This window comes from Molossus molossus, unplaced genomic scaffold (genome assembly GCF_014108415.1).
Source record: "Molossus molossus isolate mMolMol1 unplaced genomic scaffold, mMolMol1.p scaffold_m16_p_6, whole genome shotgun sequence".
Taxonomy (NCBI): domain Eukaryota; kingdom Metazoa; phylum Chordata; class Mammalia; order Chiroptera; family Molossidae; genus Molossus; species Molossus molossus.
Genome location: NW_023425399.1, coordinates 5,898,816 through 5,912,356, shown reverse-complemented (window position 1 = coordinate 5,912,356; position 13,541 = coordinate 5,898,816). Strand labels below are relative to the sequence as shown.

Genomic DNA, 13,541 nt, shown 5'->3' with positions numbered 1-13,541 from the left:
AAGTGTTAAGTTGAGGCAGGATGATCAAGGCTCGGAAGGCCTGGTCTGGAACCATTTGTGATAAACGTCGGCCCCGCCTACAAGTCCCCCAGTGATTGCACCTCGCTGGTTGCGTGTGGAATCTTTCCACCGGAACCTCACGTACCGTCGGACACGGGGAAATTTGTCTGAGAAATGTTGACGGCACAGAAACCATTACTCCGCTCCTTTCCATCTGCTAGAAATTTGGGCCACATGCTGCCCGAGAGCAAAGGGAAAGCTGTCTCCTCTCCCACTTGGATGCCCCCACGGTACAAACGGCACCGCCGGCTGGGCAGCAGCGGTCTCCAGACGGTCATTAAGTCTTTACCTTCCTCCTGAGAGCACCGTCACCTGCAGAGAGCCACGGTCAGACTGAGGAGGAAAAGTGGCATTTGGTCCATTCTTGGAGATGCAATTAGCGCCTCCAATTCGCCTCGGAAGGAAGGCACATTCAAAAGTAAGCAGGGACTCTCCAAACCCAACGCCGACCAAGCATTGTTGCGTGGAACATCAAAATGTCCCAAGTAGATTGGTCTTCGTTAATGAATTAATGTTATTATTATTTGACTTGGCTTTACAACAAAGCTGAAACTCACCTAAGTAGGATCTATTGCTGTAGCTATTTTATATTTTTATTTTCCCCACTATCCCTGCCCCATTCACAGCAACTGGTAAGAACGTATTCCCATCTTTTAAGCCCCTGGTTAAAAAAAGGGGGGGGGGATGAACACAAATTGCATAACCATTAGAAATGTCAATTATGAGCGGGCCCCCAAAACGGCCCACCCACTACGAACTCTCCCCTTCCGGAGGTTACTGCACACGAGCTCGAAGGGAATGTTTGGAAGGCAGTGTGATTTCGGAGCAAGGACTTGGCACGCAGGCTCTGGGTGGCATCGTTGGGGAATTACCAGAAGCGCAAAATCACCTCTGTTGCCATTTCTAGTGAACTCAGGACACCTCAAGCCTCATAGCACAGCTTAGTGGAGAAATCAGGAAATGACCTGGATTGTAGTTTTTTTTTGTTTTGGTTTTTAAACTTAGCTAGGCAGTATGTTGTTCTTTTTCCTTTTATAAACAAGAGGAAATATAGATGAGCAAAGAGGAGTTATATAAAATTCCCCCTTTATCCCATTACTGAAAGAAAATACTGCTAACAGTGCACAGTTTTTCATTTTAGACTTCTTCGGGTGGAAAGATGACTATGAGTCAGGCATCGTTTTACCCCGAAGGGATCACGCTGTAAATACTATTCTGAAACCTGCTCTACCTTTTTTTTTTTTTTTAAATCTTCACCCAGGGATATTTTTGCATTGATTTTTAGAGAGAGAGGGAGGGAGGGATAGAGAGAAACATCGATGTGAGAGCGATGCCTCTATTGGTTACCTCCTGCACAATCCCCGATTGGAGCTGGGGATTCAACCTGCAATGCAGGTATGGGCCCTTGATCGGAATCACACCCGAGACCCTTTGGTTTGCAGGCCGATGCTCTAACCGCTGAGCCGAACCACCAGGGCGAAACCTGCTCTTCTTGATTCACATGATATCAGGCCTGTCTTCACACGCCCGTGATCCTGTTGCTATGCCATCGTTTCTCCGGCGTCCGAGGAAGGGACCACATCATAATAAGAGCCGTCCTGTCGGAACTTCTCTATCCTTCCGGCTTTGCTCGTGCGACGCTGGCATTACAAAGTCCTGGGCATGCCACTTTGCCCCTTTTCTCAATGAGTTCCTGGGTGTCAAATTGCTCATAGTTTCAGGACTTTACAACTGAGTACTGCCCAAGGGCCAAGCGCCATGGTGGAAACAAGCCTCCCAGCAATCCAGGTAGCTGGTTAAGAACGCCCAGAGATCTCAGAGATCTCAAAAAGATAACATAAAAATATTGAAACGTGGAAGGCAGACTTTTGTGGTCCTCCGGGATGTTGTCCACGAGGGGAAGGCAAGCTGCAGGGACAGGGGTACACATGCTCCTTCACCCGTTGTTCCCCTCCTCTTGGGGGAAGAGAGGCATCGGCGTGCATCTGATCTGCTTGTTCTAACTGACTAGAGCGAGGCCGGGCCAGTGGTCCAGTATGATGCTTTCTACTGCACAGCCTGAGATCAGCACCTGCTACAGTACTCTGCGGGCATAGCCTCAGGGTGCTAGAAACTCGTCTCTCGGTAGAAGTCTTCACGCACACCTTGATGGCCGGGCCTCATTCTTCTGCAGTATTGACCGATGCAGAGATGTTATACGATGAAATAAACCCGTTGCTCGTCGTGGTCCGAGACGGAGGGTGGAAAAAAATCAATCAGAGAAAGCAATTCATACTGGCTTCCTATAAAAGGGGGTTTTCCATGTTCTCTCCCAGCAACGCCTCCGCTGGAGGGGTAAGTGAATTTGTCAACTTGATTTCCAGCGGCGAGTGAAACGTGGGCAGGGAATCAAGCAGCAAGATACTCTTTTCCTCTTCCTTTCTTTCGGTTCCTGTGGGGCAGCAGTCATGACGCTGGGGACAGTGCTGAGCACACATGAGCTTAGGAATGAGCTTTCTTTAAGAGCACACTCTTAAATAAAGTCCACGATGTACGACACGGAACAGAAACATACATTGGCTGTAGGCACGGAGTGGGTGGAGAGCATGCCCAGGGCAAGTCACATCGGGCAAAGGGATCTGTGGCAGGGTCTCTGTTCCATGTTTAGTTCCAGCCTGTATCGACATGGCGCTTCACGTTTATTAGAGCAAAAGTAGCCAACGTGAAAAAAAAAAACGACTTCAAAATGCGAAAGCCAATAACCCAGAGCCTAGAACGCGTTCGTCATCTATTTAGCAAACACTTCCCAGGAGTGGGAAAACTGTTTTGGATGCTGGTGGAACGAGGTGGCAGGCTTTCTAAGAACGGTTTGGCAACTGTGCAGAACGGGGGGCGGGGGGGCATCGCATATGTTTTCCTGAATTTCTGATTAGACCACACTCCTTCCTGACCCTACCCCCTACCCATTTTTTTTTTTTTTTTAATTAATCCTCACCCAAGGATATTTTTCAACAGAGTGGAAGGTCGGGGGTTGGGGGGGGGAGAAACATTAATGTAAGAGAGACACGTTGATTGATTGCCTCCCATATGACCTCAACCTGGGCTGGGGATCGAACCTGAAACCCAGGTACGTGCCCTTGACCGGAATTGAACCCGAGACACCTTTGTTTTGAGGGCTGATGCTGTAACTGCTGAGCCAAACTAGCCGGGGCTCTCCTACCCAATTTTAATGATCAACTTCCTATCTCACATTTTAATGATCAGCTTTCTATCTCGAAGTCGTTTATTTCATTCATAGCCCTTTTCATACTCTGGGACTGTTTGCTTTGTTTACTAATTGTCTTGTTTTTTGCTTACAGGTTGGAAGCACCCTTGAGGTACATTGTTCTGTCACCCCAGACCCAACACCATTCCTGGCACAGAGAAAGCGCCAAGATGTTTGCTGAATGAATAAACAAAAGTATTCATGCAAGGCGGTGTGGCTCAGTGGGTTGAGCGCCGTCCCTTGGACTGAGGTCCCGGTCAGGGCACATGGCTGCGTTGTGGACTCCATCCCCAGTAGGGGGCGTGCGGGAAGCAGCCAGTCGATGTTTCTCACATCAATTTCTCTCTCTTTAAAAAAATCAATAAAAACATTCTTAAAAAAAGTATTCCTGTCTCTTATTTATTCCACACGTGCCAACCGAAGGACATTCTGGCTGGATTTACAGTTTATTAACCAGATGGTCACCTTAAGTCTCATGAAATTGTGGTAAGTGCTGTGGAGGGAGGAAAGTTTTTGTTTTTTTTTTTAAGTAAATATTTTAACTTGCTCTCAACTCTAGCGCAAGAAAATGACAAAGCAAGTGTTGTAAGGGACAGCTACTTTACACCGCTGCCCAGCTGGGGATCAGCGGAGGGTGAGCACCTGGGCGAATCGGCGTGTGGATGCCCCGTCTCAAGGGACAGTCACAACGCACGTTCCATCTCGGAACCCAAGACACGATTTCCCATTTCTCAGAAATGTCTGAAATGGGGAGTTGTATCGAGACCTCATAATTTTAAAACATTGTCAACGTTGCCAGTGTAACAATAGTATCAATTAATTAGAATATTATTTCATACACTGTATATAGGTCGAATAAAACCATTTTCCAACTTTGGTCTACACGCCTACCTCAGCATTTCCTAGAAGAACTGTACCTTGGAAGATATGCCCAACCACGTGGCCCAACTCTAACAAGAGCATTTTTTGGGGGGAGGATAAAAGCCTGAAAGGAGCATATTCAAGACAGAGAATAAAAGGAGGAAGCCAAACCACCCAGTATTTTTCTTCGTATCAGTGGTCTGGACCCATTTGCGGGTCAATGCCCTTATCACAGTTCCCCTTTAAGAAACGGTGCCTCTTACTAAATCGCATGATCTTTGAAGGACCAGGACGAGGTGGGTGTTTAAATAACAACTGCAGAATTCGATCACACGTTGAAAAGAAAAGGAATATTCCTATTTGCATCTCAGGACCTGCGTTTGACGACATTTTTGAGGCATGCCTCCTGCCCCCAACACAAAGACACTTCTGGAAGTCTGGCCGACAACAGCAATGTAGTGTGTGTGTGTGTGTGTGTGTGTGTGTGTTTAACCAGTAAAGGTCAAGTTTTTATTCTGTGCGTGCGATGAGTCTTCAATGCAGATCTTATCACTTTGGTTCAGTTGTTGAGAGGGGAGAGAAATTAAAAAGAAATCTTATCCTCGCGGACACGTTGGTTCGCGTGAATCACAGCTCTGTGAGACCTCCCGGGAATCTAATTTATCTTCCCTTTGGCCTACGTAGTAAATGCTTCATTTGTCCATGAATTCTGGCCTTGTTTTAATTCTGCCATGCCCTGAATGTAGTTTTACGAGGCACAAAAATCAGATTGTTGTTCGGAAAACACAGGAGATTTGTGTGTCCCCCCTACACCTCCCCCAAGAATGAAATGGTAGCATCTTCCTCCCAATACAGCCTGGTGGGTCTGTGGTTGGAACTCCACAGCAGTGGGGGGGGGGGGGCAAGGCTTGCGTGGGTGGGAGGGGAGGGACAGCGGTCGTGGCCGAGCCCAGGCGTCATTTACTCCAAGAACTCTGAATCAATACATTGACCATTGATGCACACTCTGCCACCCCCACCAAGAAGGCCATTGATGGGGAGCGTCATGCGTGTCACTTTCGCAGGCTGCACTTGCTCAGCACACTCGGGGAGCAGCTGGTTTTGTTTGTTTTGTGGCTGCAGGCTCACAACCGAGCGGCCAGACATCAGAGGAGAGAAACCAGCAACCAAAAAGCTGATTGTGAAGGCGCTTTGCAGACACGTGTGTTTGCATGTCCTCCAGCTCACAGGCTGCAGGGAAAACATGGCACGTGTTTTCCACACGTGTCTGTGTTTCACGTGCAGAGTGGCATCGAATCCCACCGGTCCTGCCCCCAGGGAACGGAAATCGGCACTGTCCCCAAAACAGACGCAATTTTTATTAGTGAATCTAAGGGTAGTGATTCACTCAAAAAGGAAGGCAAGTGACCATTTTGGGGTCTTCTGAGGGGTGAGGATAACTTCAAAACGTCGCCTGTGTGCAGACAGGGGTCACGCTCTCAACATCAGCCCCCATCTTCTGACTCCAATCCCATGTTGAAACTCATTCCAGTCAAACTGAGGTGCTCCCCGTAAGAGTCGTCAATGCGAACAGAGAGCCAGGTTGGCCAAGCTCCACTCGAAAACGTCTCTGCGCTTTTCCTACGGATTGAGGGAAGTTGCATGCGTGCGAGGCCCCGTGATCAGATGCTGGACTGGTTTCCTTAATTAAGACGGGGATTTGGGTGAGTCACTAAGTCACCGGTCCAAACACGGGTCTTGCCACAAAAAAAACCCCCAATCTTTCCCTAAAGCAGGCATCGAGTTGACTTGGGAGGCCCGTGTTAACAAGACGTGTGACTATTTGATGAATCCCAAGCTCGGAACGGCCGTAGGAGCCCATGGCCGATAACCTGGACTCAGTTTCCCTGCTCAGAGTAAAGTGGTACCTAGTTTCTCACACAGTCCCGATACTGATGGCCAGTTTGTGGCCCCCAGACACGTCACGTTCTGCTGCAGGCTGATACAGAGATATGCTGCTTCCCGGGCCAGTGAGGCTAATCCCTGTGTGTGGGCACCCTCTCCAGCAGGTGGTCTCCCCAGCAGAGCCTGAGACCTTGCATCATAATTGTGGGGTTCTCATACCGCTTCTCTGCGGGACGACACACTCGCTGAGGACAGGGACACTGTCCTGCCCACCCCAGGGGCTGGCCTCACCTGCAAGGGCTGTGTCACACGCAGCAAAGACTCGACACCTGAACACATCCAAAGACTTGCTTTGACTCACACAGAAAGCAATTCTGTTGGCTCTTGAATTGGTGCCTTTGGGGAGGGGGTTGTTTGAAGGGCACTTTTTCAAACCTTTGAAGGAAAATTTGAAGATCCTATTTCTTGGAGTCAAATTTCACGGGCACAGCGAGAATGCTGACAGTTAAAAACCTAAGCCCACGTGCTTAGTGACCTTTGCCCAATTTTTCCTGTTCAGATTTTTCAGCTGGTGTTTAATATGTCCACTATAATGCGTGACACTCCATCCGATGCATTACAACCACAGAGTGATGTGATACAATGCATGGACAGTATTTAGGACAGAGCCGGGCACACTGTTAGTGCTCAATAAATGGCCGGTGCAGCTCCGTTGGTTGAGTGTCGTCAGGCACCAGGAGGTCACTGGTTCGATTCCTGGTCAGGGCACATGCCTGGGTTTCGGGCTCAGTTCCCAGTGTGGGGCATGCAGGAGGCATCTGATCAATGTTTTTCTCTCATTGACGTTTCTATCTCCCTCTCCCTTGCTCTCTCTCTCTCAAAAAAAGAAAGAAATAAAAACATTAAAAAAAAAAAAAAAGGCAGCCAGTGTTCTTATGAGCAACTTGGCCATGCACTTGGCTTTTATTAAGACAAATATATTGATAGTCATGACACATGGCCATAGAATAACAAACAAACTCAGCCATCTAATTTCCCCCTGGCTCCAACCTCAACTAGAGGCACTGGAGTTCATCCCAGCGTCGGAGAAGTGCTGTTATTTAAAAGTCCATTAACGAAGGACATAAGTGCCTTAAAGGACAAGTCTTCGCTTTTATTTCCTTCTTTATTCAAGAAGCTCTTTTCTCTGCCTCGAACACAAACACACATTTTCATGGTTCAAAGCAAATAAATGCTCTTCCTTTGCCCAGGCGGAGTGTGTGAAGGAAAAACAGCCTCTGGACGCTCCTTGAAAAGACGTCTGTTTTTGTACAGGTATGACGCCAGGTTGTTGGAAAAGAATTAGTGCATAAAAGAATCTGCCCAGAGCGGTAAGCTCTTTATTTAAACTCACCCTTTCCTACGAAAGATAGAGATCGATGCGGGCTATTCAGAGTAAGAAATGCCCTGTTCCAAGCAGAGCCTGGACACACACGGTGCGGGAGCCCAGCCGCTGAGGGCTGGGGCGTAAGTGAAGGCTTTTAGGACCCATTTTCTTCTCCTCCTGCCCCCCCTCCCGACTCCATGGATCATCCACACCGCCCGTCCCGCTTCCCCTTGATAGATGGAAGGATGGATTCGTCCCTGTGTAACTCGCCTCCTCCCGCCTTTCACATAAAACAAACGGCGCAGCTGTGGCTGGTCGGCACACAGATGTTTCTGCTCACTGAGCAGAGGCACCGGCTGCGCTGCGTTTGCTGGGGGGCCCCCGAGGGCTGACACCTCGAGGAACCTGAGTGCCCGCATCCTGCCCCCGCGGGGCGCCCCTGAGCGCGCGCCAAGAACAAATGCACTGTCGCTCTCAGCACTTACCCTCTCCGCGGGGACATGGTCCGACGGCCCGGGGCGTCCAGGAAGGTCGTCAGCCGGGTCCGGGGGCGCCAGGCTCTTGGCTTCCTGGTGGCCGACAGCGGGTGCCTTTTCCTGCCCCTTGTCCAGTTTGAAGAGTTTGTCCAAAAAGCTGGCGTCCTTTGGCTTGGAGGGGGACGCTCGCCCTGGCTCGGGTGGCAGAGGCCCCGAGCCCCAAGTGGCAGAGAGGACTTGGCGGCGGGCGGGGGTCTGGCCGGGGTTCTTATCTGGGTCGTGCCCCTGGGCAGCTGCGGGCGGAAGGGCCATGCTGTCACTCGGGGCTTTGTTCCCCGGCGCTGCGGCCGAGCGGACAGGGGGCGCCCCTGGGGCCCTGGCTGGGTCCTCAGCTCCGTCTCCGGTACGCCCTGGTACAGGCCGAGAGAGTGACAAGAAAAAACGCGATCTGGCAGCTGGTGCCTCGGGGTTGGCCTCTTTCCCAAGATTCTTTCCGTTGGCACCCGCGACGGCGCGGCTCTCCACGGTCTCGGGGGAAGAAGCGGCCACATTGTCGTCCCGGACACTTATTCCCAAGTCGACTGTAAACACAAACACAGACAGGGGTCACTCAGCCGCGCCAGGAACTCCAGGTGGACAACGGACTGCAGCCGTTGCACCCAGGCCACCATGCAAAGTGGGTCCCCTTGTTCTCCGGCCACCAGGAGCAGGAGGCGGGATCCAGACGCCCGTGGACCCTCCTCTACCGGGACAGAGGAACGGAAGGTTAGTGAGGAGGAGGCCCTGCACGGGAAAGTACACCCCGGTGCTGTTCCTGAGGCTGGTGGCAATGACCTCTCTGCGTCGTCCTGGGACTCTGGGAGCAAAGGGTCGTGATTTCAGCCGGGAGGCAGGAGCGGCTGGGAGCTTGGGCTCCACCTGGAGAGGAGGTTTCTCAGCCTCGGGACTCCGGGCATTTGGGTCGGGTCCTTCTTTGTTATGGGCCCATCTCACGCCTTGTCGGGTAGTTGGCCCCATGCCTGGCCTCAGCCCGCCAGTTGCCGGCAACAGCCCCAAGATGTGACAACTAAAAATGTCCCCAGACATGGCCAAATGTCCCCTGGGCGGGGAGGTGGGGGGAAATGACTGATATTTGAGAATATCAAGTATCACTGAGCTCCAATGTCTATTTGAATCCAAGTCACCTCTTCTGCGCCTCAACCGTCTGGTACAATGAGGCACTTTGCTATGACAATTCCACGGGTTGACAGACTTCACACACACAGCCAGCTCAGTGCTGGGACAGAGTAAGTCCTCAGGAAGTACCAGGACCGTTACCTGTGCTCAGGGCTCGTGAGTGGGAGAACGGACAGCCAGAGAGGCTACGGTGAGAAATCTGACGAGACTACGAACAGATTTTCAAGATGAAGACGCAGGGAGTTTCTCTTTGGAAGGCGAGAGCAGATGTCCACACACGAAGGCCAGCCAGACCTCCAGCCCACGAGGAATCGGACATCCGGGTTCCCCGTCCAAGGCTGTCCCCTGCGGCGTGCAGCGCCTGGCGGCTCCGTGCTGCGCCCTGATCGACCTCATTCACCCGCCCGCTCCGCTGGGCCCCTTTATAAGGCCGTGCAGTGTTTAGGGGGAAGGAGAAAAGCCACACAGTTTGGAGCCACAGTGAAAGACCAAGATTTTCCGCTGATAAGTGGAATGCCCTTGGACCAGTCACTAACCTGTTTGCATTTATTTCCTCACTTGTCAAATGGGAATGAGCAGCTCCCTTGCAGGGCGTTGCGGTCTTTAAAGGGGGAACCTTCCTGAGGTCTGGCACCTGCCTTTTCACAGGAGGTCTTTGTTGTTAATCCTCACCTGAGGGTGATTTTCCATTGATTTTTGGACAGAGTGGAAGGGAGGGGTGGGGAGGCATCAATGTGAGAGAGAGACATCTATTGGCTGCCTCCCGCATGACCCTGACCAGGGCCAGGGATGGAACCTGCAACCCAGGTACGGGAATCAAACCCGCCCGACCCTCTGGTCCACGGGCCAGCGCTCTAACCACTGAACGAAATCGGCCGGCGCTCCATAGTAGGTCTTGATAGTTACAAGATACTGTGGTGACTTTGAAGATTTCTGCCAGGCCTTTGCCAGTGTTGCATCCTGCTTTCTACATTTGTGGAGTCACTTCTTAGTATCTGTTTGCGGGGGGGGGGGGGGGGGGGGACCGAGGCTTCTTGGTCTACTCATACTGGGTGTTAACATGGAGTGAAGAACACACATGTCCACACACACACACACACGTCCACCCATTAGCAATGATTTTTGCCAAACTCTAGTATCTGCCAGTGTCTAGAGTGAGGAATAAGCAAACATGGAGAGAGAGGGAGGGAGGGAGAGAGGGAGGGAGAGAGAGAAGGAGAGAGAGAGAAGGAGAGAGCTGTAGCCTCATGCAGAGCTGGTCTCCCCCTAAGCTCTGAGGAGCAGAGGGGGAACTGACCCGAGACCAGAGGCCAGCACCAGGGTCTCCTCATAAACGTGGACCTCCGGGGAGTCACCTGCAGGAACCCCGCCCATGTCTTCTAGCTCTTCTTAGCCTCTCTCCTGCGGTCCAGGAGCTCACGGTCACGGTCAGTCTTATTCTCAGGGAGGACCGGAGGGAGAGAGAAAGGGACAGGTGAGTGTGTCGGGGTGCCAAGGAGGCAAGTCCGTGGTTGAGGTGTCGGAGTGACTGTCACTGCATTGTGTGGGCATGGTCCACGCCAGGGGAGAGGAGACAGGTGACAAAAAGGGAGAGCGTATGATTCAAAACAAGGAAGGGCTTTTGAAAATGCCAAGAGCATCAACTGATGTGGTCCTGCCTTCTTCCTCGCCTCCTCACTCTTGGCTGGGAGCCAAAGCAACACCGGTATGTGAGGGAGGGTCAGGGCTGTGGAAATTGCCTCTGAAAAAAATCTTCCCGTGGACAGGTTTTTTAAAAAAGTGCCAACATATTGCTTTGATAAAAGATACATTTCTTACATCCCGGTATCTAGACAAGACTTGGATGCATTTAGAGGGTACAACAGATGTGGCCCATAGCTCTTGATATCAGAGAAGGAGAGAAGTGTTTTTGATACGTTGTGTGACTCCGGACTCCTTAGGTGGGACACCCCATGATGCTTTGTCCCCCAAAGTTGGGTGAGTGCACACCCACGCCCATCCCCTGGACCTTCGATTTCCCTTGCTAAGATGCCCGCCTCCCAGGTGGGCACAGGACCTAAGCAAGACCAATGAAAGAAACCCCGTGACTCTTGCTGAACCTATTAGAACGGAGTTTTGCTCTTTGTGCTTGGGTGGACGAACAAGTAGGGGATATTTGGAGCTGGTGGCCTTGGCCATCATCTTTGGGAATGCTTACCTGCGGGCAAACACAGATGAAAGCAGAGACAAAAAATCCAGGGAGCAGATGGCCAATGGCAGCATTTGGACACCTGAATCCAGCTGTGCCTGAAGCTTGATTACTGTTACAGGGCCAACAATCCCTCACCCGCAACTTACGCCAGTTAAAAAATTGAGTACATGCTCAGTACCTTGGAGAGAATTTCAGGGACTTGGTCAGTCCTATTTCACTGGTCTAGTAGCAGCAATCAGATCTCTCCCTGAGAAGCAGTGTCCAGGCCCCTCGCGTCTGCCTACAAGGCATTTCGTATGGGAGGAAGGAAGGTGAAGAGAGTTCTAAGGAGCTGGGCAGAAGTTAAAAAACACCCACCAACGTGTTGTCTTCTTAGTAAAAGTGAAGGAAAAAATCCACTTGGGGAAAAGAGATTATAGTCCTTTGAGACCTTAGGTAAACATTAAAAACAAATATGTTCTAAAATAATAACACACACACACACACACACACACACACACACACACATCCAATCTGTGTGAGTGAGCAGGAAGAAAACCTATTGGAGCCCTGACCGGGTAGCTCAGTTGGTTAGACCATCGTCCTGATACGTCAAGGTTGCAGGTTCGATCCCTGGTCAGGGCACATACAAGAATCAACCAATGAATGCATACATAAATGGAACAAGAAATTGATGTCTCTCTCTCTCTCCCTATTCCTCTGTTTCTAAAATCCATCAATAAAAAAAATTGTAAAAACCCCTTGGAGTTACAAGTTTTATCCTCTTTCCCTTGGAGTTACAAGTTTTATCCTCTTGCAAAGGTGGGGATCGCTGACACACCTTCTTCACGTTACTCTGGGAAGAACACTATGTTCCTTCCAGACGACCAGAACTAAACTTGCACTTCCTATAAAAAGCCTTGGGAGAAGCCCCTCTTGAATCTGGTTTCAATAGAACGTCTCCTCCTAAAGCAGATTCACAGATGACATACCGGGGAGTTTTACTTTCCGTGAAAAAAAAAATGTGCAAGCATTTAAGGATGATGAAAAGGAACCGCGTGAACGCGCACGGCAGCTCCCCAGTGGGTAGGAGGGATGAGAGCTTTGATCTCTGCAGTGCAGGAAAGAGATGGTGTATTTGGTGTGTGGTTTTCCTTTTTCAGAACGTCACTTTATCTAGACGTGGGATTGAGGACTTACTCCGGGCCAGCTCGGTGTCATAGTGAAGGAACTTGGATTGTGGCTCAGAAGGACCTGGGCTTAACTCTGAAGTCCTCGTTGATTAAATACGTGCCCTGGTCAGGTTACTTCATAGATTTGTGCCTCATTGTGACTATAAAACGAGCAGGAGAATAACAATGCCTTCCCCAAAGGGTGATTTCCAGGATTAAATGACGTATTTCCTACAAGACACTGAACGCGGCAGTTGGTCTGTGGTGGATATTCAGTAAACCTCCGTTGGTTTGTGACATTTTTGTCATGACTACAAAGATCTGTCTTAGAACAAGGAGTTTTTCCGGTGGTTTAACCTACCGACTTAGTGCTCGGTGGAGACTTTTAAAAATAGAAATGGGATGAATTAATGTATCCTCGGAAATTGAGGAGAAAGAGAAGCTTCAGGAATGAGTATCCTTTTCAAGCACCAAGTATTCTTAGTCCAAAATGCTTCCTCAGCCTTCTAATTCTGTACCCAAAACAATACGCGCACAATGTGCATTACAGTGTTCAGAACTTCCGAGGAAGGATTATCAGCTTTTTAGCGAACATTTTATTTTTTTAAAATTTTTTTAGAGAGAGAGAAAGGGAGGGGGAGAAAGAAAAACTTTGATGTGAGAGAGAAGCATCGATCGCTGCCTCCTGCATACCCAGACCGGGGACTGAACCCACAACTTAGGTATGTGCCCTGACCGGGAATCGAACTCACAACCTAGGTATGTGCCCTGACCGGGAATTGAACCCACAACCTCTTTTTTTTTTTTTTTTTTTTTTTATCCTCACCCGAGGACATTTTTCCATTTTTTTGTTCAGGTAGAGTGGGAGGGAGAGAGAGGAACAGAGAGAGAGAGAAACATCGACGTGAAGGGACACATCGAGTGGCTGCCACCCGCACGACCAACCAGGGCCGGGGACAAACTGCAACCGAAGTAGGTGCCCTTAGCGGGAACTGAACCCGGGTCTCTCAGGACCACAGGCCGACGCTCTAACCGCTGAGCCAAACCGGCCAGGGCGAACCCACAACCTCTTGGTTACTAAATGGTGCTCAACCAACTGAGCCACTTGGGCGGGGGCTCGTTTATTTTCCGG

General features: G+C 50.2%; 1 protein-coding gene across 1 annotated transcript in view; it reads right to left on the bottom strand.

Moving 5' to 3' along the window:
* BCAS1 (brain enriched myelin associated protein 1) overlaps positions 1-13,541 on the bottom strand; it is a 68,792-nt gene that overhangs the window by 40,434 nt on the left and 14,817 nt on the right. Inside the window, exon 4 of the mRNA XM_036245287.1 lies at positions 7,901-8,472. Within this exon, the coding sequence (XP_036101180.1) occupies positions 7,901-8,472 (572 nt within the window). The remainder of the gene's footprint in view (positions 1-7,900; positions 8,473-13,541) is intronic.